We start from the raw sequence: 26,452 nt of genomic DNA on the forward strand, positions 1-26,452 counted from the left end.
TATTTTGCATTTTCTTCCCATTTAGGTCACCAAAGAGCACTGAGTAGAGTTCCCTGTGCTATATAGTAGGTTCTCATTAGTTATCTATTTTTATACATTGTCAATAGTGTATATATATGAATCTAAATTTCCTTCATCCTACCCTCTCCTTCTTATATATATCTTTATTTTCTATGTCTGTGTCTCTGTTTCTGATTTGCAAAGAAGATCATCTATACCAAACCATCTTTCTTGGTTCCACATTTATGTGTTACTATATGATATTTGTTTTTCTCTTTCTGCCTTCCTTCACTCCTTATGACTGTCCCTAGGCAGTCTCTCACAAGTGGCACAGTTTGTTCCTTTTCTGTTGTTTATATGTACCACATCTTCTTCTTCTTTTTTTTTTTTTAACAACTGCTGGGTCAGATTTGATCTTTATTTCAATGGTAAAAAATTAACATTTTTTTTTCTAGTTTGATTTTTTTAAATTAATTATTTTAATTGGAGGCTAATTATTTTACAATTTGTAGTGGTTTTTTTTTTTGCCATACATGGACATGAATCAGCCATAGGTGTACATGTGTCCCCCATCCTAAACCCCTCTCCCACCTCCCTCCCCATCCAATCCCTCAGGATCATCCCAGTGCACCAGCCCTGAGGACCCTGTCTCATGCATCGAACCTGGACTGGTGAGCTATTTCGCATATGCTAATATACATGTTTCAATGATATTCTCTCACATGATCCCACCTTGCCTTCTCCCACAGAGTCCAAAAGACTGTTCTATACATCTGTCTCTTTTGCTGTCTCGCATACAGTGTCATCATTACTATCTTTCTAAATTCCATATATATGCATTAATATACTGTATTGGTGTTTTTCTTTCTGACTTACTTCACTCTGTATAATAGGCTCCGGATTCATCCATCTCTTTAGAACTGATTCAAATGCTTTCTTTTTAATGGCTGAGTAATATTCTATCGTGTATATGTACCACAGCTTTCTTATCCATTCATCTGCTGATGGACATCTAGGTTGCTTCCATGTCCTGGCTATTATAAACAGTGCTGCAATGAACAATGGGGTACACCTGTCTCTTTCAGTTTTGGTTTCCTCGGTGTGCATGCCCAGCAGTGGGATTGCTGGGTCATAAGGCAGTTCTATTTCCAGTTTTTTAAGGAATCTCCACACTGTTCTCCATAGTGGCTGTACTAGTTTGCATTCCCACCAACAGTGTAAGAGGGTTCCCTTTTCTCCACACGCTCTCCAGATTTATTGCTTGTAGACTTTTGGTCGCAGCCATTCTGACTGGCGTGAGATGGTACCTGATAGTGGTTTTGATTTGCATTTCTCTGATAATGAGTGATGTTGAGCATCTTTTCATGTGTTTGTCAGCCGTGTGTATGTCATCTTTGGAGAAATGTCTGTTTAGTTCTTTGGCCCATTTTTTTTTCTTTAATTGGGTCATTTATTTTTGTGGAATTGAGCTGCAGGAGCTGCTTGTATATTTTTGAGACTAATTCTTTGTCAATTGTTTCATTTGCTATTATTTTCTCCCATTCTGAAGGCTGTCATTTCACCTTGCTTATAGTTTCCTTCGATGTGCAAAAGATTTTATGTTTAATTAGGTCTCATTATTTTTTTTTTCTAAAACAGGTTTTAAATTTTATTTTATTTTTAAACTTTACAATATTGTATTAGTTTTGCCAAATATCGAAATGAATCCGCCACAGGTATACCCGCGTTCCCCATCCTGAACCCTCCTCCCTCCTCCCTCCCCTACCCTCCTTCTGGGTCGTCCCAGTGCACCAGCCCCAAGCATCCAGTACCGTGCATCGAACCTGGACTGGCGACTCATTTCATACATGATATTATACATGTTTCAATGCTATTCTCCCAAATCTCCCCACCCTCTCCCTCTCCCACAGAGTCCATAAGACTGATCTATACATCGGTGTCTCTTTTGCTGTCTCCTACACAGGGTTATTGTTACCATCTTTCTAAATTCCATATATATGCGTTAGTATACTGTGTTGGTGTTTTTCTTTCTGGCTTACTTCACTCTGTATAATAGGTTCCAGTTTCATCCACCTCATTAGAACTGATTCAAATGTATTCTTTTTAATGGCTGAGTAATACTCCATTGTGTATATGTACCACAGCTTTCTTATCCATTCATCTGCTGATGGGCATCTAGGTTGCTTCCATGTCCTGGCTACTGTAAACAGTGCTGCGATGAACATTGGGGTACACGTGTCTCTTTCCCTTCTGGTTTCGTCAGTGTGTATGCCCAGCAGTGGGATTGCTGGATCATAAGGCAGTTCTATTTCCAGTTTTTTAAGGAATCTCCACACTGTTCTCCATAGTGGCTGTACTAGTTTGCATTCCCACCAACAGTGTAAGAGAGTTCCCTTTTCTCCACACCCTCTCCAGCATTTATTGCTTGTAGACTTTTGGATCACAGCCATTCTGACTGGTGTGAAATGATACCTCATAGTGGTTTTGATTTGCATTTCTCTGATAATGAGTGATGTTGAACATCTTTTCATGTGTTTGTTAGCCATCTGTATGTCTTCTTTGGAGAAATGTCTATTTAGTTCTTTGGCCCATTTTTTGATTGGGTCGTTTATTTTTCTGGAGTTGAGCTGTAGGAGTTGCTTGTATATTTTTGAGATTACTTGTTTGTCCTTTGCTTCATTTGCTATTATTTTCTCCCATTCTGAAGGCTGCCTTTTCACCTTGCTTATAGTTTCCTTTGTTGTGCAGAAGCTTTTAAGTTTAGTTAGGTCCCATTTGTTTATTTTTGCTTTTATTTCCAATATTCTGGGAGGTGGGTCATAGAGGATCCTGCTGTGATGTATGTCAGAGAGTGTTTTGCCTATGTTCTCCTCTAGGAGTTTTATAGTTTCTGGTCTTACGTTTAGATCTTTAATCCATTTTGAGTTTATTTTTGTGAAAGGTGTTAGAAAGTGTTCTAGTTTCATTCTTTTACAAGTGCTTGACCAGTTTTCCCAGCACCACTTGTTAAAGAGATTGTCTTTAATCCATTGTATATTCTTGCCTCCTTTGTCAAAGATAAGGTGTCCATAGGTGCGTGGATTTATCTCTGGGCTTTCTATTTTGTTCCATTGATCAATATTTCTGTCTTTGTGCCAGTACCATACTGTCTTGATAACTGTGGCTTTGTAATAGAGCCTGAAGTCAGGTAGGTTGATTCCTCCAGTTCCATTCTTCTTTCTCAAGATTGCTTTGGCTATTCCTGGTTTTTTGTATTTCCATACAAATTGTGAAATTATTTGTTCTAGCTCTGTGAAGAATACCGTTGGTAGCTTGATAGGGATTGCATTGAATCTATAAATTGCTTTGGGTAGTATACTCATTTTCACTATATTGATTCTTCCAATCCATAAACATGGTATATTTCTCCATCTATTAGTGTCCTCTTTGATTTCTTTCACCAGTGTTTTATAGTTTTCTGAATATAGGTCTTTAGTTTCTTTAGGTAGATATATTCCTAAGTATTTTATTCTTTCCGTTGCAATGGTGAATGGAATTGTTTCCTTAATTTCTCTTTCAGTTTTCTCATTATTAGTGTATAGGAATGCAAGGGATTTCTGTGTGTTGATTTTATATCCTGCAACTTTACTATAATCATTGATTAGTTCTAGTAATTTTCTGGTGGAGTCTTTAGGGTTTTCTATGTAAAGGATCATGTCATCTGCAAACAGTGAGAGTTTTACTTCTTCTTTTCCAATTTGGATTCCTTTTATTTCTTTTTCTGCTCTGATTGCTGTGGCCAAAACTTCCAAAACTATGTTGAATAGTAATGGTGAAAGTGGGCACCCTTGTCTTGTTCCTGACTTTAGAGGAAATGCTTTCAATTTTTCACCATTGAGGATAATGTTTGCTGTGGGTTTGTCATATATAGCTTTTATTATGTTGAGGTATGTTCCTTCCATTCCTGCTTTCTGGAGAGTTCTTATCATAAATGGATGTTGAATTTTGTCAAAGGCTTTCTCTGCATCTATTGAGATAATCATATGGTTTTTGTTTTTCAATTTGTTAATGTGGTGTATGACATTGATTGATTTGCGGATATTGAAGAATCCTTGCATCCCTGGGATAAAGCCCACTTGGTCATGGTGTATGATCTTTTTAATGTGTTGTTGGATTCTGATTGCTAGAATTTTGTTAAGGATTTTTGCATCTATGTTCATCAGTGATATTGGCCTGTAGTTTTCTTTTTTTGTGGGATCTTTGTCAGGTTTTGGTATTAGGGTGATGGTGGCCTCATAGACTGAGTTTGGAAGTTTATCTTCCTCTGCAATTTTCTGGAAGAGTTTGAGCAGGATAGGTGTTAGCTCTTCTCTAAATTTTTGGTAGAATTCAGCTGTGAAGCCGTCTGGACCTGGGCTTTTGTTTGCTGGAAGATTTTTGATTACAGTTTCAATTTCCGTGCTTGTGATGGGTCTGTTAAGATTTTCTATTTCTTCCTGGTCGAGTTTTGGAAAGTTGTACTTTTCTAAGAATTTGTCCATTTCTTCCACGTTGTCCATTTTATTGGCATATAATTGTTGATAGTAGTCTCTTATGATCCTTTGTATTTCTGTGTTGTCTGTTGTGATCTCTCCATTTTCATTTCTAATTTTATTGATTTGATTTTTCTCCCTTTGTTTCTTGATGAGTCTGGCTAATGGTTTGTCAATTTTATGTATCCTTTCAAAGAACCAGCTTTTGGCTTTGTTGATTTTTGCTATGGTCTCTTTTGTTTCTTTTGCATTTATTTCTGCCCTAATTTTTAAGATTTCTTTCCTTCTACTAACCCTGGGGTTCTTCATTTCTTCCTTTTCTAGTTGCTTTAGGTGTAGGGTTAGGTTATTTATTTGACTTTTTTCTTGTTTCTTGAGGTATGCCTGTATTGCTATGAACTTTCCCCTTAGGACTGCTTTTAAAGTATCCCGCAGGTTTTGAGTTGTTGTGTTTTCATTTTCATTAGTTTCTATGCAAATTTTGATTTCTTTTTTGATTTCTTCAGTGACTTGTTGGTTATTCAGCAGGGTGTTGTTCAGCCTCCATATGTTGGAATTTTTAATAGTTTTTCTCCTGTAATTGAGATCTAATCTTACTGCATTGTGGTCAGAAAAGATGCTTGGGATGATTTTTATTTTTTTGAATTTACCAAGGCTAGATTTATGGCCCAGGATGTGATCTATCCTGGAGAAGGTTCCATGTGCGCTTGAGAAAAAGGTGTAATTCATTGTTTGGGGATGAAATGTCCTATAGATATCAATTAGGTCTAACTGGTCTATTGTATCATTTAACGTTTGTGTTTCCTTGTTAATTTTCTGTTTAGTTGATCTATCCATAGGTGTGAGTGGGGTATTAAAGTCTCCCACTATTATTGTGTTATTGTTAATTTCTCCTTTCATACTTGTTAGCATTTGTCTTACATACTGCGATGCTCCCGTGTTGGGTGCATATATATTTATAATTGTTGTATCTTCTTCTTGGATTGATCCTTTGATCATTAGGTAGTGACCATCTTTGTCTCTTTTCACAGCTTTTATTTTAAAATCTATTTTATCTGATATAAGTATTGCTACTCCTGCTTTCTTTTGGTCCCTATTTGCATGGAAAATCTTTATCCAGCCCTTCACTTTCAGTCTGTATGTGTCCCCTGTTTTGAGGTGGGTCTCTTGTAGACAACATATGTAGGGGTCTTGTTTTTGTATCCATTCAGCCAGTCTTTGTCTTTTGGTTGGGGCATTCAACCCATTTACATTTAAGGTAATTACTGATAACTATGATCCCATTGCCATTTACTTTATTGTTTTGGGTTCGAGTTTATGCACCGTTTTTGTGTTTCCTGTCTAGAGAATATCCTTTAGTATTTGTTGGAGAGCTGGTTTGGTGGTGCTGAATTCTCTCAGCTTTTGCTTGTCTGAGAAGCTTTTGATTTCTCCTTCATATTTGAATGAGATCCTTGCTGGGTACAATAATCTGGGCTGTAGGTTATTTTCTTCCTGGCTTGAAGAGTTTCTATTGAAAGATCAGCTGTTATCCTAATGGGAATTCCCTTGTGTGTTATTTGTTGTTTTTCCCTTGTGGCTTTTAATATTTGTTCTTTGTGTTTGATCTTTGTTAATTTGATTAATATGTGTCTTGGGGTGTTTTGCCTTGGGTTTATCCTGTTTGGGACTCTCTGGGTTTCTTGGACTTGGGTGATTATTTCCTTCCCCATTTTAGGGAAGTTTTCAACTATTATCTCCTCAAGTATTTTCTCATGGTCTTTCTTTTTGTCTTCTTCTTCTGGGACCCCTATGATTCAAATGTTGTAGCGTTTAATATTGTCCTGGAGGTCTCTGAGATTGTCCTCATTTCTTTTAATTCGTTTTTCTTTTATCCTCTCTGATTCATTTATTTCTACCATTCTATCTTCTAATTCACTAATCCTATCTTCTGCCTCTGTTATTCTACTATTTGTTGCCTCCAGAGTGTTTTTAATTTCATTTATTGCACTATTCATTTTATATTGACTCTCTTTTATTTCTTCTAAATCCTTGTTAAACCTTTCTTGCATCTTCTCAATCTTAGTCTCCAAGCTATTTATCTGTGATTCCATTTTGATTTCAAGATTTTGGATCAACTTCACTATCATTATTCGGAATTCTTTACCAGGTAGATTCCCTATCTCTTCCTCTTTTGTTTGGTTTGGTGGGCTTTTATCCTGTTCCTTTATCTGCTGGGTATTCCTCTGTCTCTTCATCTTGTTTAAATTGCTGAGTTTGGGGTGTCCTTTCTGTATTCTGGCAGTTTGTGGAGTTCTCTTTATTGTGGCGTTTCCTCGCTCTGTGTGGGTTTGTACAGGTGGCTTGTCAAGGTTTCTTGGTTAGGGAAGCTTGTGTCGGTGTTCTGGTGGGTGGAGCTGTATTTCTTCTCTCTGGAGTGCAATGAAATGTCCAGTAATGAGTTATGGGATGTCTATGGTTTTGGGGTGACTTTGGGCTGCCTGTATCTTGGAGCTCAGGGCTGTGTTCCTTGCTGCTGGAGAATTTGCTTGGTATGTCTTGCCCTGAAACTTGTTTCACCCAGAGAGGTTTACAGCGTTATATGGAGAAGAGAAGAGTGAGGAGGGAGTTAGAGGTGACCCGAATGAGATGAGGTGAGTCAATAGAGGAGAGCGTCGGCTATTCAGTAATCTCTTCCTTATGTGCACTCCACAACTGGACCGCCCAGAGTTGTTCACAGAGTTATACAGAGAAGAGAAGAAGGAAGAAGGTGGCATAGGTGGCCAGGAGGATAAATAGGGGGAATGAAAAGGAGGGAGACAGATCTAGCCAGTAATCAGTTCCCTAAGTGTTCTCCACTCTCTGGAACACACAGAAATTCACAGAGTTGGGTAGAGTAGATAGGGGTTAGGGAGGAGACACAGGCGACCTAGTGGAGAAAAAGGAGAGTCCAAAGGGAGAGAGAGCAGTTAAGCCAGTAATCTCGCTCCCTAGTGAAAAATGGGTACTGAAGATTGGGTTCTTAAAGGTACAAAATTGGTAACAAATACATAAAAGCAAAAATTAAAAATCTAGAGTAGAGTTTGGAATTTCAAAAATACGATGTTAAAGAAAAGAAGAAGGAAAAGAAAGAGAGAAAAAACGAACAAACAAAAACAAACAAGGTCGCGAAAATTATAAAGAAAATATAGGTACAAAATTGATAACTAATACCAAAAAGCAAAAGTTAAAAATCTAGAGTTTGGAATTTCAAAAATACAATGTTAAAAAAAGAAGAAGAAAAAGAAAGAGAGAGAAAAAAAAAAAAACAAAGAAGAACAAACAAGGTCGCATAAATTATATATAAAAAAAAATACAGGTACAAAATTGATAACAAATACCAAAAAGCATAAATTAAAAATCTAGAATAGAGTTTGGAATTTCAGATATACAATGTTATTTAAAAGAAGAAGAGAAAGAAACAGAGAAAAAGAAAAAATAAAAAAGGGTCACAGAAATTATATAAAAACAAAAACAAAACTATAGGTACAAAATTGATAATAAATACTAAAAAGCTAAAATTAAAAATCTCCTTTCGAAGACTTGGGTTGCTTTTCTGGGTGCCTGATGTCCTCTGCTGGCTTTCAGAAGTTGTTTTGTGGAATTTACTCGGCATTTAAATCTTCTTTTGATGAATTTGTGGGGGAGAAAGTGTTCTCCCCTTCCTACTCCTCCGCCATCTTAGCTCCTCCTCAGGTCTCATTATTTTTGCTTTTATTTCATTATTCTAGGAGGTGGGTCTTAGAGGATCCTGCTGTGATGTATGTCGAGGAGTGTTTTGCCTATGTTCTCCTCTAGGAGTTTTATAGTTTCTGGTCTTATATTTAGATCTTTAATCCATTTTGAGTTTATTTTTGTGTATGGTGTTAGAAAGTGTTCTAGTTTCATTCTTTTACAAGTGGTTGACCAGTTTTCCCAGCACCACTTGTTAAAGAGATTGTCTTTTCTCCATTGTATATTCTGGCCTTTCTTGTCAAAGATAAGGTGTCCATAGTTTCTCAAGATTGCTTTGGCTATTGTAGATCTTTTGTATTTCCATACATATTGTAAAATTATTTGTTCTAGTTCTCTGAAAAATACTGTGGTAGCTTGATAGGGATTGTATTGAATCTGTAGATTGCTTTGGGTAGTATACTCATTTTCACTATATTGATTCTTCAAATCCATGAACATGGTATATTTCTCTATCTATTTTCTGTTCTCTTTGATTTCTATCATCAGTGTTTTATAGTTTTCTGAATATAGGTCTTTTGTTTCTTTAGGTAGATTTATTCCTAAGTATTTTATTTTCCTTTCTTTTTTTAAAATTTTATTTTATTTTAAAACTTTACAATATTGTATTGGTTTTGAGTATTTTATTTTCTATGCAATGGTGAATGGAATTCTTTCCTTAATTTCTCTTTCTGTTTTCTCATTGTTAGTGTATAGGAATGTAAGGGATTTCTGGGTGTGAATTTTATATCCTGCAACTGTACTGTATTTGTTGATTAGCTCTAGTAATTTTCTGATGGAGTCTTTAGGGTTTTCAATGTAGAAGATCATGTCATTTGCAAACAGTGAGAGTTTTACTTCTTCTTTTCCAATCTGGATTCCTTTTAGTTCTTTTTTTGCTCTGATTGCTGTGGCTAAAACTTCCAAAACTATGTTGGATAGTAGTGTTGAGAGTGGGCACCCTTGTCTTGTTCCAACTTTAGGGGAAATACTTTCAATTTTTCATGGTTGAGGGTAATGTTTGCTGTGGGTTTATCATATATGGCTTTTATTATGTTGAGGTATATTCCTTCTATTCCTGCTTTCTGGAGGGTTTTTTTTTTTTAATCATAAATGGAAGTTGAATTTTGTCAAAGTCTTTCTCTGCATCTATTGAGATAATGATATAGTTTTTTATCTTTCAATTTCTTAATGTGGTGTATCACATTGATTGCTTTGTGAATATTGAAGAATCCTTGCATCCCTGGGATAAAGCCCACTTGGTCATGATGTATGATATTTTTAATACGTTGTTGGATTCTGTTTGCTAGAATTTTGTTAAGGATTTTTGCATCTATGTTCATCAGTGATATTGGCCTGTAGTTTTCTTTTTTTGTGGCATCTTTGTCTGGTTTTTCCTTAAAGATGATGCTGTGAAAGTGCTGCACTCAATATGCCAGCAAATTCGGAAAACTCAGCAGTGGCCACAGGACTGGAAAAGGTCAGTTTTCATTCCAATCCCAAAGAAAGGCAATGCCAAAGAATGCTCAAACTACCACACAATTGCACCCATCTCAGATGCTAGTAAAGTAATGCTAAAAATTCTCCAAGCCAGGCTTCACCAATACATGAACCATGAACTTCCAGTTGTTTAAGCTGGTTTTAGAAAAGGCAGAGGAACCAGAGACCAATTTGCCAACATCTGTTGGATCATCGAAAAAGCAAGAGAGTTCCAGAAAATCATCTATTTCTACTTTATTGACTATGCCAAAGCCTTTGACTGTGTGGATCACAGTAAACTGTGGGAAATTCCAAAAGAAATGGGAATACCAGAGCACCTGACCTGCCTCTTGAGAAACCTGTATGCAGGTCAGGAAGCAACAGTTAGAACTGGACATGGAACAACAGACTGGTTCCAAATAGGAAAAGGAGTACGTCAAGGCTGTCTATTGTCACCTTGCTTATTTAACTTATATTCAGAGTACATCATGAGAAATGCTGGGCTGGAGGAAGCATAAGCTGGAATCAAGATTGTCAGGAGAAATATTAAGGACCTCAGATATGCAGATGACACCACAATTATGGCAGAAAGCAAAGAACTAAAGAGCCTGTTGATGAAAGTGAAAGAGGAGAGTGAAAAAGTTGGCTTAACTCAACATTCAGGAAACTAAGATCATGACATCTGGTCCCATCACTTCATGGCAAATAGATGGGGAAACAATGGAAACAGTGGCAGACTTTACTTTTTGGGGCTCCAAAATCACTGCAGATGGTGACTGCAGCCATGAAATTAAAAGACACTTACTCCTTGGAAGAAAAGTTATGACCAACCTAGACAGCATATTAAAAATCAGAGATGTTACTTTGCCCACAATGGTCCATCTAGTCAAAGCTATGGTTTTTCTAGTAGTCATGTATGGATGTGAGAGTTGGACTATAAAGAAAGCTGAGTGCAGAAGAATTGATGTTTTTGAACTGTGGTTTTGGAGAAGACTCTTGAGAGTCCCATGGACTGCAAGGAGATCCAACCAGTCAATCCTAAAGTAAATCAGTCCTGAATATTCATTGGAAATACTGATGCTGAAGCTGAAACTCCAATACTTTGGCCACCTGATGCGAAGAACTGACTCATTTGAAAAGACCCTAATGCTGTGAAAGATTGAAGGTGGGAGGAGATGGGGACAAATGAGGATGAGATGGTTGGATGGCATCATTGACTCAATGAACATGAGTTTGAGTAAACTCCGAGAGTTGGTGATGGACAGGGAGCCTGACGTACTGCAGTCCATGGGGTCACAAAGAGTTGGACGTGACTGAGCAACTGAACTGAACTGAACTAAACTGCAGTTACTAGAAAGGAACATAGCATATATTGACATGGTCATCTGTTTTTAAAGTAAAATTTGACAAATACTTTAAGCACAGTTAAAATATGTATTCTTTCTATTCTGATTTGCCCTCGTTTACATTATTGGAATGTTTGAGTTACTTTCTTTTGTTTTGTGGGGTTTTCCTGTGTGTATTTGTTTTTCTTTTTCTTTTTGGTAATAGGAGTATTGAGTCTCTTCAAAACTATTTATCTCAAAAGAGTGCATGTACAAAATTTTCACTCAATTTTAGTATGCACATTGATGAGTTTTGAAATATTTTACACTGATAAACACATATAATCAAGATATTAAACATTTCCATCATTTTACCCAAATAAATGAAATAATGCAAGATACACTCATTTATACCTAGTTTTTTGTTGAGTTATGTTGTTGTGGGCAGCAGTAGTTCAGTTCTTTTGCTAAATAGTATTGCATCATATGGATATACCAAAATTTGTTACATGTTGGTAGAAATTTCTACATATTTTTTCAGAATTATATTATTATTTTTATGGTAATGGAAAACACATGAAATCTATATTTTTTCTTTTTGATTCTTTATTTAGATTTATAATAAGTATATATATGTTAATACGAATCTTAAACACACAGCCATGGAAGTTCCTCTGACGTCACTGTTGTTATCAGGAAAAAAGACCTGAGGAAATTGTTGGCCTTCCAGAACACCTCTAATCAATGACTTCTTTATTGAAATATTTACTGACCACACGGCATGTGCTAGTTCACTTGTTCCCTGGCTTTCTCAACTCTGTTTTTTTAACTAAATAACCAAGACAGCCTCATCAATCAGGCAGAATTACATTTCTTTCAGTGGCAAAAGAAATGGACCAGTGAACACACAGCCACAGCTATCACTCCAGCATCCTGGGCTCATGTTTTGTCATTAGCTAAGTGAAATCAAAACTAGGAAACCACATCTTTAGAAAACTCAGACACACTAGTTTACTGAGTGGCAGAATTACAAACACCATCCCCAAAGGGGCAAAGAAAATGAAACTTTTAATTTTCCTCTAAGAGAGACAGTCCCAGTTTATACCTGTTGTGTCACAGTCCCAGCTACCCAAACATTTCCCCCAGGGAATCTATATTCTTAATAAATCTAAGTATTGTTAACTAGAAGTAGTTAAGAATTGTACAGTAGTTCTCTAGCAGCTTTATATTTTCCACATTGCATAACCTGTCAACAAAATTTTCATTTCCCAACTACTCTCAGTCCTTGGTAACCACCATTCTTCTCTCTGTTTCTGTGGATTTCAAACTTTATATATATATATATATATATATATATTTTTTTTTTTTTAAGTAAAAAATGTGTTTTCTTGAAAAATTTATTTTTTTGCCATGCCGTGCAACCTGTGAGATCTTGACCAGGGATTGAACCCGGGCCCTCGGCAATGAGAGATTGAGTCCTGACCTCTGAACTGCCAGGGAATTTCCTGGTATATCTACTCAAGATACTATCTCATGTAAGTGGGATTGTGCAGAATTTGTCTTTCTGTGACTGGCTTATTTGTTTTGCAATAATGTCCTTGGGGCTTCCCTGGTGGCTCAGATGGTAAAGAAACTGCCTACAATGCAGGAGACCTGGGTTCAATGCCCTGGAGAAGGGAATGGAAACCCACTCCAGTATTCTTGCCTGGAGAATCCCATGGACAGAGGAGACTGGCAGCCTACAGTTCATGGGGTCGCAAAGAGTTGGACATAACTGAGCGACTAACATTTTCACTTTCAGTGTCTTTAAAGTTCATCTATGTTGTATATAGTAAGATTTACTTCTTTTTAAAGACTGAATAACACTGCACTGTATATATGTGTGTATATGTGTCTATATCACATTTTCTTTTTATATCTGTTGATGGATATTTGGCTTACCCCCATGTCTTGGCTATTGTGAATAATGCTACAATGAACTGCATAGTGCTATATCTTTTGAGATCTTGATTTTAATTCTTTTCGTTCATTTTTTCAGTTGCTTAGTCATGTCCGACCAGATGCCATGATCTTAGTTTTTAGAATGTTGAGTTTTAAGCCAGCCTTTTCACTTTCCTCTTTCATCCTCACCAAGAGGCTGTTTAGTTCCTCTTTGCTTTCTGCCACTAGAGTGGTATCATCTGCATATCTGAGGTTGTTGGTATTTCTCTTGGCAATATTGATTCCAGCTTGTGATTCATCCAACCCAGAATTTCACATGATGTACTCTGAATATAAGTTAAATAAGCAGGGTGACAATATACAGACGTGATGTACTCCTCTCCCAATTTTAAACTAGTCTGTTGTTTCATGTCTGATTCTAACTGTTGCTTCTTGATCTGCATGCAGGTTTCTCAGGAGGCAGGTAAGGTGATCTTGATTTCCCATCTCTTTAAGGATTTCCCACACTTTATTGTGATCCACACAGTCAAAGGCTTTAGTCAATGCAGCAGAAGTTGATGTTTTTCTGGAATTTCCTTGCTTTTTCTATGATCCAGTGGATAGTGGCAATTTGATCTCTGGTTCATCTGCCTCTAAATCCAGAACATCTTGAAGTCCTAGGTTCATGTACTGCTGAAGCTGTACATGAAGGATTTGAACATTACCTTGCTAGAATGTGAAATGAGCCCAATTGTATGGTAGTTTGAATATTCTTTGGCATTGCCCTTCTCTGGGATTGGAATAAAAACTGACCTTTTCCAGTCCTGTGGCCACTGCTGAGTTTTCCAAATTTGCTGACATATTGAACACAGCACTTTAACACCATCATCTTTTAGGATCTGAATAGCTCAGCTGGAATTCCATCACCTCCACTAGCTTTGTTTGTAGGTAATACATCCTAAGGCCCTCTTGACTTCAAACTCTAGGATGTCTGACTCTAGGTGAGTGACTGCACCATCATGGTTGTCTGGGTCATTAAGACCTTTTATGTATAACTCTTCTGTGTATTCTTGCCACCTCTTCTTAATATCTTCTGCTTCTGTAAGGTCCTTGCCATTTTTGTCCTTTATTATGCCCATCTTTCATTAAATGTTCCCTTGGTATATTCAATATTCATGAAGAGATCTCTAGTCTTTCCAATTCTATTATTTTCCTCTTAATTCTTTTAAATAGATAAATACTCAGAAGTGAGATTGGTGGATCATATGAAAATTTTATTTTTCAATTTTTGTGGACCCTCAGTACTGTGATCCATACTAACTGTGACAGAATACATTCTCAATTTCTCAAAGTCCATGCCAGTACTTGTCTTTTTTTTAAATGGCCTTCACAATAAGTAGGAGGTAATATCTCAGTGTGGTTTTTCTTTGTATTTTCCTCATAATTATTTACATTGAGCACCTTTTGGAAATCCAAATACCTCTTGGATTTCCTTGTTGGCTCAGACTGTAAAGAATCTGCCTACAATGCAGGAGGCCTGGCTTCAATCCCTGGGTTGGGAAGATCCCCTGGAGAAGAGAATATCAACCCACACCAGTATTCTTGCTTAGAGAATTTCATGGACAGAGGAGCCTGGCAAGCTACACCAGTTCATGGGGTCCCAAAAGTTGGATGACTGAGCAACTTTCACTTTCCCTCTTCACCATTAGTGTATTTTCTCTGGAGATTATCTGTTCAGATTCAATGCTCAGTTTTAATTGGGATATTTGTGTTTTTATATGGAGATGTAGGAATTCCTTCTGTATTTTGAATATTAACTTCTTTTCAAATATGTGGTTTGAAAATATTTTCCCTTTATGTATGTGGCCTTTTCACAGTGTTGATGATTTCCTTTGCTATGTAGAAGCTTTTTCTTTACATCATTTTCACTTGTCTACTTTTGCTTTTGTTGCCTTGCTTTGGGTGTAATATTCAAGAAATTATTGCCAAAACCCATGTCATACAGTTTCCCCCCATGTTTCCCTCTAGTAATAAAGTTTCAGGCATATATTTCAGTCTGTAATTTATTTTGAATTGTTTTTTGTGTGTTCAGTTCAGTTCAGTCACTCAGTCGTGTCCAACTCTTTGCGACCCCATGAATCGCAGCACGCCAGGCCTCCGTGTCCATCACCAACTCCCGGAGTTCACCTGGACTCACGTCCATCGAGTCAGTGATGCCATCCAGCCATCTCATCCTCTGTCGTCCCCTTCTCTTCCTGCCCCCAATCCCTCCCAGCATCAGAGTCTTTTCCAATGAGTCAAATTTTATTCTTTTTCACTTATATATCCAGTGGTTCTCAGCACCATGTATTGAAGATACCATCTTCCCCCATTGTGTATTCCTGGCACCCTGTCCAAGATCAGTTGACTCTGTGTGTGTGTGTGTGTGTGTGTGTGTGTGTGTGTGTGTGTTTCCTTGGCTGTTTATTCTGATCCACTGGTCTATATGTCCAAATGTTGGTATCATACTGTTTTAATTACTGCAACTTTGTAATATGTTTTGAGATGAAGAGGTGTGCTGCCTCCAGCTTTGTTTTTTTTCCCCTCAAGTTTAGGCTATCCAGAGTCCTCGATGGTTGCATATGATTTTTAGGATCGTTTTTCTAGAACACCAAAAAATGCCTTGGAATTTAGATAGGGACTGCATTGACTGTTTATATCATTTTCCATGGTATGAATATCTTAACAATATTAATCTTTCAATCCATGAATGTTGGGTATTGTTCTACCTATCATGTCTTCTTTAATGTTTTCCATTAATGTTTTGTAGTTTTCCGTGTATAAGTCTTTCCCCTCTGTGATTCAGTCTATTCTTAAGTGTTTTATCTTTTCTTAATTTCCCTTTGAAGTTTTCATTGTTAGTGTATGGAAACATAACTGTTGTGGTCCTCTGGGTACAGCAATAAGGGACTAGGGCAGACACTGGTGATTGCTAGTGCCAGGAGTGTGCATATGCTCAGCTATGGGGCTGTAGGTGAATGCATAGGGGCAGTGATGTATGCATTGTGGTGAGGGTGGGCCCCGTGGAGGATCTGGGTCTGATCTCAGGTGCAAGTTCAGTTGCTGAGGTCAGAGCTGGTGCCATGTACATGCCTGACTTCAGGACCGGGACTAACTTTGCAGCATCCATGATGGCTGTGCTGAGTTTCAAGGAGGCACTAACTGTAATGGCTCCTGTTTAGGGAGGGTGGAGGGACTCAGCATCGGGAGTCTGAGACATAAAAACCTGTGGGACCTTCTGTGCTGAGAGTTGTGGGCACATGCAGTGGTTGTGCTGGCTGTTGGTTTCCTGCACAGCTTTCCCTCATCTTACTTTGCACTACTTTGTTGCTGCAGATTCTTAAGTGGACCCCTGAACTCTGTCAGAGCTATTTCATTCACATCTGTCTGTCCAACTGTTGTTTTCATTATGAGGGTAGAGAGTGGGATCTCCTACTAAACCATCTTGCTGACATTACTCTTTATACATTTTAGAATCAGTTTGTCACTTTCTACAAACTTCCCACTGGCATATGAATCAGGATTTCATTGAAACTGAAGATCAATAGAATTGAAATCTTAGCAATATTACATCTTTCAATATAGAATCATGGTGTATGTCTCCATTTATTTATGAATTTTATTTCTCTCAGAAATTAATGTTTTGTAGTTTTCATCATACAGATCTTGCATGTATTTTATTAATTCTGTACCACAACATGTTTTTGGTGCTGTTCTGGATGATGAATGAAAGTGTTAGTCACTCAGTTGTGTCCAACTCTTTGCGACCCCATGGGCTGTACTCCACCAGAATCCTGTCTCCATAGACTTCTCTATGCAAGAATAGTGGAGTGGGTAACCATTCCCTTCTCCAGGGGATCTTCCCAACCCAGGGATTGAACCTGGGTCTCCTACATTGCAGGCAGATTCTTTACCATCTGAGCCACCAGGGAAACTCCATGATGCATGATATTGTACTTCAGTTTCCAATTGTTTGTTTCCGGTATGTCAAATAATCTTGATTTTTATACATTGACTTTTATTTTGGAAATATATTCAACTGACTTATATGCATAATCGTGTTTTTGTAGATTCATAGGATTTTCTCTGTACATTATATTTTACTCTGTATATTTAATGTTTTCTCTGAAAGAAGAGAATTTGAATTCTTCTCTTCCAACTGTACTTTGTGTTTATTTTTTCTTGACTTATTGTAGTTTTGAGAGCTTCCAGTCCAATAGAAATAGAAAGCATAGGCCTCTTTGCCTTATCCTTAATCATAGGGGGAAAAACTCAGTCTCTTCTTTAAGTGCAATGTTAGCTAAAGTCTGCCTTGTTATTTTTGGTGCCTTTTAGTAGTTTGAGGAAATTTTCTTCTATTGCTACTGTACTGAAAGGCTTAATGAATTTTGAATGTTTTCAGTTTCTTTACTGCATATTTTGATATTTGATAAACACTATTAACTGTTTCAGTTATGCTAAGTACCAATCATATCGAAATATGAACTTCTCTTCCCTTGGCAATGCTTGCAATGGAAAGTAGTAGCTGTATTTCGTGACTAAATTCCTCAGCAAAAATTTTACAAAAATGTTGGCAGACTCTGAGGTAGACGGAGTGTGGTGGAAAACAGAGTAACATTCTGCTGAAATTGCTTGTAAAACAGGCACTGTCCCTGTGAAACATGATATGTACATGGCCCCACCCTTTCTAACTTGAGCCAAAATACTTCCCTCCCTCTTGAGATTCTCTTATTGTTCTGTGAGGAATAGTGACCTCATTACTAATTCAGAGCTTACCGGGCCTGTCTGCTTTCTGCCTTTCTTTCCAAAATTTAGCTACCTTATCTATAGCTCATTTAGCAAACGGTGAATTAGGTACTGGCTTATCAGTGTAAGGAAATATTTACCAATTGGGAATTGAATGCAAAACAAACAAACAAACAAACAAAAAAACCCACCATACTAGAGTGAGTTTCCTGAGGTAAATGTGAACCTTAAAGAATCTACAGATTTATAGCAGTTTATCTTGGGAAGCAGTACAATACCTTCAAGTGTGGACTTTACAAGCACTCATGTACATGAAGAAATAAAATAACAGTGCTGAAGTAAAAGACACTTTACTGACAGCTGAGAATATCAATCCAAAATAAGCCATGAAAGAGAAACAAAATGAAGGTATATTTTACAGTTCTTAGGTAGGTTGAATTATTATTTCAAAAGCCTCCAAGAATTTCTAGCAAGTTTTAAGACTGTTCATTCTTGGTGACTCACATGCAAAAGAAATGGCTATTCTTAAATAATACCTGTTTGAACTTCTTATTCTTTTATGAAAAATAAGATTATGCATAAATTTTTTTTGGCTATTGAAATTATTCTGCTAGTTGTTACTATCACTGTTGTAGTGTGCAGTCCTAACTGGCTGAAGAATTTTATTCAGGCTTCCACATATTATTGAGCAGAGTTCCCTGCGCTTATGCAGCTGGACCTTTTTGGTTATCCGTTCTAAATATAGTAGGGTGCACCTGTTCATTCAAAACTTCTAATATCCTTTCCCCCTATCCTTATCCCCAGCAACAATAGTTTGTTCTCTAAATCTGTGAGTTTCTGTTTTGCAAATAAGGTCATTTGTATCATGTCTTTTCAGATTCCTCATGTAAGACATGTTATGTTTTTGTTACTCTAAGTTATATCACTCAGTATGACAGTCTCTAGGTCCATCCATTTTCTGCAGCCTCTTTCTACTCTTGAGGGTCTCTGTATTGTTTCCACTATTTCCTTTCCTTCTCCACTTGAGGAAAAGCCAAGCCCCTTCTAGGCCACAATCTCTGGGCCAGTTGCACAACCACGCCTGCACTGCTGCTGCCTCTGTGAACTTATCCCTGCCTTTCTCTCCTCCCTCAGTGCCTCCTGTCTGCTTCTTGACTTGACCAAGTGTGCTCCTGCAGCAGGGACTCTGCACATGGACCCCTCCCAGCCTGGAAGGTTCTTCCTCCAGTGGCTGCATGATTCATTCCCTCATCCTCAGGTGTCTTTGAGTATCACAGGGAAGATTTCCCCAGACACTTGAGAACTCCTATCAAAGCATTCTGCCTCCATCCTCCCCCCACAGCCCTCTGTCTTCTTCCCCTGCTTCATTTTCACCCAGAGTGCCTCTTCCCATGGGGTCACTGTCTTTCACTCCCTCTTAGGTGATGAAGAGCTGCAGGAGAGCGAGAGCTGTGCTGTGTGCTGCTGCATCCCCAGGACTAGGAGAGGGCCCAGAATTTGGTAGATGTTGCACAGTGTTTGTTAGAATAATGGCAGGAATATTCCATTTCCCTGGAGTCAATAAACAATAATATTTTTAGTTCTATTTACTATAGATGTGCTTATGAATATTGCCTGGGATTAAATAAATAAGGTAAACATTTAAAATATTTGATCAGAATCAAGTAGCTTTTGGCTGGAGGCACCTGGCTGTTCTTTCTCTGAGTTACCTTCAGGTTTACTGGAGACCTGATATGAAGTTGAGACACAAGGTGTGACCACAGTCAGAACCCTATACCAAATAGGATTCACATCCAGTAACTGCTCTTGGCAAAGAGGCACCGAGTACTGAGCTGCAGTGTCAGCTGACCTCCATGGAGCCCTTCCTCGCCATGGCTCCTGTTGCCTGGGTGCCACTGCCCTGAAGGTCACCCCATGAGGGGCTCAGGTAGCTGCAGATGTGTCTCAAAGGTTCCTGGTCAGGAAGGTGAACACCCCAAGGCCCAGGCTGCACATGCTGGCTCTTTGTCTTCGGCGGCAGGACTTCTGTGTGGTGGGACCCCTGTCCATGTATCCCATGCCTCCTGTCCTTCAGAAGACACTGCCCCCAATGCCCTCTGCAGCCTGTGAGGAGATGAGTCAGGGCTTGGAGTGCTGAGTTATAGGTAGCTGCTAGGGATCCAGCCCAGTGTCCTTCCAAGGGTGCCACAGGATCCTCTGAGACGTCCCCGGATTGTGGGGACATTTGGTGACTTCAGGGTGAAGACATGGTCAGAGTCAATGGAATACAGCATGTGTAGCCCTTTCCTAATGCCAGTTGTTTTTTAAAATGTATTTTTAATTGGAGGATAGTTACTTTACAATATTATGTTGGCTTTTGCCATACAAGATGATTCAGCTGTAAGCATACATATGTCTCTTGCCTCTTGAACCTCCCCCCATGTCCCACCCAATTACACTCCTGTAAGTTGTCATAGAGTACCACTTTGAACTTGTGTCAAGTTGTTTTTCAATAAAATTTTACTTTGGAATAATTTTAGATTAATGGAAGAGTTGAAAATATTTGTCAAAACTGATAAGCAACTTTGGAGCATTATTTCTAACTTAACCTCACATATTATTTTTATTTCACCAGGTTGTCCATTAGATGCTTTTTGGATTTCAGAATTCAACCCACAACCTACACACACTGAATTAATTGTCATGTGTCTCCAGTGTCCTCTGCTCTGTGGAGTCCCTCATTCTCTCCTTGTAATAGCCTACACATATGGTGTTTGGTGCTGAGTTCGTGGTCTCCGAAGAAGAGTTGACTCCAGGACCAAAGACACAGTTTCAGTAACTCAAAGCTTTGTGCAGCAAAGATTTTTATTTAAAATGACAGGACAGAGAATGCTTCTGACATGGACATAAGAAGGGGGTAGAAAGAGTACCCACCTTCACTATTTTAAGCATGGCATTATGTATTTCTCAACTGGCTGGTGAGAACAGATAAATAGAATACCTGAAGGGTGTAAGAGTTCCACCAGACCCTTTCTGAAGGCATACATCCTGAGATAACTTCAGCACAAGATTGGCCAGAGAGCACGGGTCCTGGGAGGGAGAATGGTTCCCTACACCTTCTCTGGGTGAGATATACAGTTGCTGTGTAATCAGGGGTACATCTTGAGTAACAGGTTCCCTGGCAAGCTTTGTTACAATTATAATCTTCAAGGTAGAGGGTCAGAAGAACATTTCCCTGTTCACAGGTTCTGGACCTAAAGAACTGCCAGTTCTTGGGTGAGATACATTGTTGCACAAGGCTTAAGGAAAGCATGAGGGAGAGTGTTCACCTCCTCCTTAAAGGGCCCTGGACTGCCTAAGCTTTAAGGGTCTCTTATGGGTCTGTCATGGCCTTGGCCGTCCCAGGAGGACTGGCTAGGGATGGTAGAAGGACCTCAAAGCTGAATTTGTCTGCTGTTGTATAGCAGACAGATGTAGAGTGGAGGAAGAAATAGCAGCTCTTTCTTGCCTGGAGAAACCCATGGACACAGGAGCCTCATGGGCTACAGTCCATGGGGTCACAAAGAGTGGGACACGACTGAAGCAACTGAGCATTGCAGAAAGTGGGGTTTAGACTTTGGGTTTTGAGGAAGACACCACAGAGGTGAAACACCCTTCCTGTCTCCTTACATCAGGGTACACGTGACAGCGGTGTGTCTTACCACTGAGTGTGTCAGCTTTGACTATTGATTAACTCTGTGTTTGTTAGACGTGCACTATTTCCCCCTTCTCCTCCCCTCCTCTTTTCTTTGGAGATGAGTTACTAAATCAAGCCCACGCTCAGGGAGTGCAGGGCAGTATGTTCTCCATTCTTGAGGGCATAATCTAGCTCTGTTATTAGGGATGTTCCAGTAAGGAAAGATAGTCTCTTCACCCACATTATTTTAGTTTAGTTTTGTTTAAATGGGCTGGGTCTTTGTGTGGTGTGTGGGCCTTCTCTTTGCAGAGCACGTTCTCTCTAGTTGCAGCAGGAAGGTTTTTAGTTGCCCCAGCGCAGGTGGGGGCTTAGTTCCCTAACCAGGGTTTGAACCAATTACTGCTGCATTGGAGGGCAGATTCTTAACTACTGGACCACGAGGGAAGTCCTCATTTATTTACTTAATCATTTGTTTGTATCAGTATGGACTCAACTCCCCATTCTTATCCCCAGGACTTGAGCTTTGGATAAAAGGGAGGATTCTGGATGACCTTTTTTCTACCTGAGAGTGGTGTACACCTGTCCTTGGCCCTCCTGTGATTCCATCTGCTTTGTTTGGGAGATTGTTCCATCAGAGCCAGGATAGGGGGAAGGATGACCAGGAAAACAGGTGATGGTTGGGGCTGGGACAACAGAGCACTTGGCTCCAAATGGAGTCACTTAGAAATGTCAGCTCCACTTGAACTTTGGCAAAGATGCTATCACAAGTTCTCCCTGAGCACTGTTCTCAGAGCAGGATGGGCTTCCAAGTAAACACCCTAAGGTCCAAGGGAGCCACCTGTTCCAGGTTACTGGCCACAGGCCTGTGGTCCTCCTGGGGGGGATGTGGGCTCTGCTTGGGGAGCTAGTGGTCTATAAAGCAGCAGAAACTCTGCCCTGAGCAGCACACGCCAGCTGCTGCCATGATGAAGGGAGCACTGCTTGTGCTGGCCCTGCTGATGACCAGAGAGCTGACCTTCAAGACGATTGAGGGTAGCATGGAGGGTCCAGATGGTCCTCCTGATCCTTGCCCCATGCCATCTCACTGCATCCTCCACAGTCCTGTCCTAGCTACTTCTAGGGGCAGATCCGAGGGCGGGTGGCAGATCAGTGTCCAGGAGTCCTTCACAAATTCCCTGGGGCTTTCAGTCTTTAATGGAGAGAGTGGTGTAGAGCTGGAAGGATCATTAGCTATGCAAACCCTGGGGAATATTTTGTTGGGGGTATTGGTGCTCATTGGGAGGGAGGAAGAAGGCTGATATGCCCGGGGATGGTGGTCAAGGCCAGAGGGGTCTCCAGGCCTCGCCCCCCTTGTTGCTACCTCTGCTGAGGAGATTTTAAGTCTGGGATGTTAGCAGTCCTGGGAGAGGCCGGGTCTCTGTGGGAGGTGAGTTTGGAAGCTTTGAATATGTTAGTTTCTATCAATTGGTGCAAACAGGAACCTCCTACTCTGGTTATTCTTTTGACAAGATGTTTTTTGTCTTTCCTTCAGTAGAAGCCTGCCCTGCCTTTTATGCTCTGCTTTCTGGTGTTAGTTGGAAATGAAACATTGTTGAACTCAACATTGGATTTGGTTGATGCTACTGATGAAGGCAGGCTTTGGAAAAAATCCAAGATTGCTTCAATGAGATTTAATGCCAAGCTGCATATCGCACAAATTGTGGTAATTTTCTCTCCTGACCCTGACTCTGCCCTGTCCATTCACATGCATAGTGTGGTATGCCACATGGGAATAGATCATGCAGTCATGGGATATGTGACAGACAAGAGCTATAAGCAAAGAAGCACATAAACCTTTGCTCCACCCTGCAGCACCTGTAATATGCGAGTGCAGTCCATGTACACATCCAGCCTGTGTTGTTGCCAAATATGCCCACAGCATGCGAATCAACTCACACACAAAATAGGGTTGTGAGGCCAAGTGTGGTGAGACAGGTGATTGTTTTTTTCCTCAGTGAGTGGAACTAGCATTGGAGCAGTGGAATTTTAATGCTTGGCAGGAAAGGAAGCTTTCAGCTCACACATATGTAGGAGTTGTGTCAGTTCTACTTTAGGAATATTGAAAAGGAGCCCCTGGCTTTCGAGTCTCTTTCCAGCATGGGACTCCCTGGCTTTGTAAGGTTTCATCACCTCCTCTTGTTCCCACTCTGTGGACCATTGCTCTGGCTCAGAGTCCCATTTCCACTGACATGGTCTCTGTGTTTACAAGCCTGAATTTCCACTGTGGTGTTTTGGTGCCTGAGGCTCCTGAGGAGGCTTCTGGGTACTTGTGACTGCTCACCTGGGCTAGCAGTGTATCTCCCGAAGAGCCATCTTTCCTTTATAGTTCCTGTCAAACAATAGTGGAGATTTTGGAGAGTCTGTATCAACACATTTTCCTCAAGTTGTTGATTGTTCAAAAGGAGAGGTTTTCTGTGAGCAGAGTTTCATGCACTAATAGGAGCAAGCAGAGCATTGGGTTTGTTTATGACTCCTGCATGTACATTAGTCCACCAAGCACACCTGACAGAAGAGGCTCAGATGCAGGAGGTGTGACCCAAACCCAGGCTCCAGCACCTTGCTCCGGCTTCAGGACTAGTCTTGGCTGTGCCCTGTTGACCCTTGTCTTCTCCTCTCCCTCCCGGTGTTGCTGGTGGCTAGTCTCCCTCCTGACACCTCTGCCTGTGCTGTTAGGGAGCCATCCTCCCCTTGGTGCCTGATGGCAGCCCCCTTTCAATGGTGGGTCTGTGAGAAGAGGTTCTTCTGGGGAGGGGTCTGAATCCCGGAGGGTGAGGTGATTCTCAGGAGACAAGATAGCCGTGCTGTGGGCTCAGTTGTTGTCCCTCCTCCTCCTACTCCCTGCCAGGGTTCCATCATCTCTGACAACGATTGCAATGGCTATCAGGTATCCTTGGTGCTGAGCAGTGTTTTTGGAATAATTCTCAATGAGGTCTCTTTGGTGCAATAATCTTTGCCAGTGATGCCTGGTCTGCACTCCATGTGCCGCCCTGTTCTTCTCAACTGAAGCTGGAATCCTGACACCTGTCCTACCCATGTGGTCTCTATCAGGCTTACTCTAATAAAATCACTGCAGCTTTGGTCAGTGTGCCCAGTGTCTGCTGTGGGGAGGACGTGAAGCAGGAGGTCTTCGGTGATGGTGAGAGTGACCCATGTGGTTACTGTGGGGAGTATGGGGACTGGGATCAGACAGAACGAGGTAAACTTAGGTCCTGTCCTGACAAACTATGGAACCATGGGCAGATTTATTGTAACTTTCTCAAGTCATTCTGTCATCTGATAAATAGGGGCTGTGTATGAAGATTAAGCAAAAGAAGATATAGGTAACCCTTGCCATCACAGGCCTGGAAAGATAAAGCTGTTGTTTGTGGCCACAGATAGCATACCTCACTCTGGTCTTTAGCATGGTGGCGGAGCCTCCAGCCCTTTAAGTGTCCTTTCAGTTATTGATGAGTGACTCAGGAGATGCCCTGAGCAAGCTTGTGACAGGTCCCCTCTTCCTCCCAGTGGCATTCACCATTTTCTAATTGTTAGGTGCTGGGAGCCAGCGTGAGGAACTCCACCTATGGCAAAGGTCATGAGGAAGGAGGCTTGACATACGCAAAGGTGGGATCGAGCCTCAGGAGTTCCCCTGGAAATTCTCGAGCATCTACCCCAAAACCAGAGTCTGCCTACTTTACTACTTTGTGCTCTCACCTACACCTCTGACTTTATGGGGGGCTGTCCCCCACCACCTCTTTCGGAGAAGGAGTTAACTTAGAGCTCCAGTTAATAATGATTCCTGGGCGTGACAGGAGTGTTTCAACCTACAAACTCCTCTGAAGGTTCTCTAGCCTGCCTGACAGGCTTGTCCGGCCACATGTGATTGTTCGCAGCCTCCCAACTGTGAGAGGCACGAGATGCTTTAAACCTTCTAAAAACAGATTCTTTTGAGAAGTTAGGAAATTATTAGTGTAGTATAGTGGGCTGATTAAAAATTGTATTGGTGAAGGGTTTTTCATTTGTTGAGCGAATGTTTGCTACATCTCCATATCCCTTGCCCCTTATACACATTAATGAATATATAGAAGAAATAAGTATTAACCTTTGATATTAATCACGTTAGACCTTAGGCTAAGCAAATTCTTTCCTTAATTAAAACCTACTGCACCCTCACCCTATAAGAATGTAACCATTCTGGTGTCTTCGGAAGGTGGTGTCTGTTTTAAGAATAATCACTCCTAGAGAAATAAGTGTTCTGTTTGACTGACCACTGTCACAAGGAGAGGGTCATACATTGTTAGCAGGCCCCCTGGCCAGAAGATGATGTAACACGCCTAAGACCTTTGTATACATTTGTATGAAGCACCTGATTTTGATAAAAGTCAGGACTGCTGACCCCATGTAACTTTTGTATTACATCTCTGTGTATGAAAGCAGACCCTGGAAAATAAAGAATAGGATCAGTTCCTGGAAAGACTTGTCTCCCCATGTGGTTCTTTCTCTCACCTTCTGGCTGAATTCCCATCTGGAGTGTGGAGGCTCGTCAAGCCTTCTAATTATGCCTGGGCTTCTATGATCTGACCGGGGAGGCCTTAGTGTCTCCTGTCCTTCGGGAGAACAGGAGGACGCCTCTGGCCTACGTAGGTGACACAGATTCCTTGTCTGGAATTTTATTGGCTTTCCACGTAAACCAAGTTATTCAGCCTCTTTTCTCCACTGAATTTTCCTACTGAGCTATCCTTATTTAACCACTCTTTATATCTTTAATTCTGTGGTATCCTGATTGCCGATGCCGTCCCCGCTTCGAATTCCCTGGATCCTCTGGGGCTGGACCCCGGCAGTTAGGTGGGTGACTTTTGAGGAGCCAGACCTTTTGTTTTCAGGGACACTGTTGTTCCTGGGTTCTGCCATGGGGACCAGGATCCCCAGGAAGTCTTGGACCAGGAGGAAGGGAGTGGATGGAAGAAGCTACCCCAGCGGGAATGTTGTTTCTGTGGAAACATCTCATGCTGTGAAGTGTGAATTACAGG

The 26,452-nt window shown here is 40.3% G+C and overlaps 1 protein-coding gene across 1 annotated transcript in view; it reads left to right on the forward strand.

Annotated features, from left to right (window-relative positions):
* Positions 1–24,959, forward strand: part of LOC133229860 (major allergen I polypeptide chain 2-like) — a 38,987-nt gene extending 14,028 nt beyond the window's left edge. Inside the window, exon 3 of the mRNA XM_061386626.1 lies at positions 24,289–24,959. Coding sequence (XP_061242610.1) covers positions 24,289–24,390 — 102 coding nt within the window. The 3' untranslated portion in view covers positions 24,391–24,959. The remainder of the gene's footprint in view (positions 1–24,288) is intronic.
* The last annotated feature ends 1,493 nt before the right edge of the window (positions 24,960–26,452 follow it).

This window comes from Bos javanicus, chromosome 18 (genome assembly GCF_032452875.1).
Source record: "Bos javanicus breed banteng chromosome 18, ARS-OSU_banteng_1.0, whole genome shotgun sequence".
NCBI lineage: Eukaryota > Metazoa > Chordata > Mammalia > Artiodactyla > Bovidae > Bos > Bos javanicus.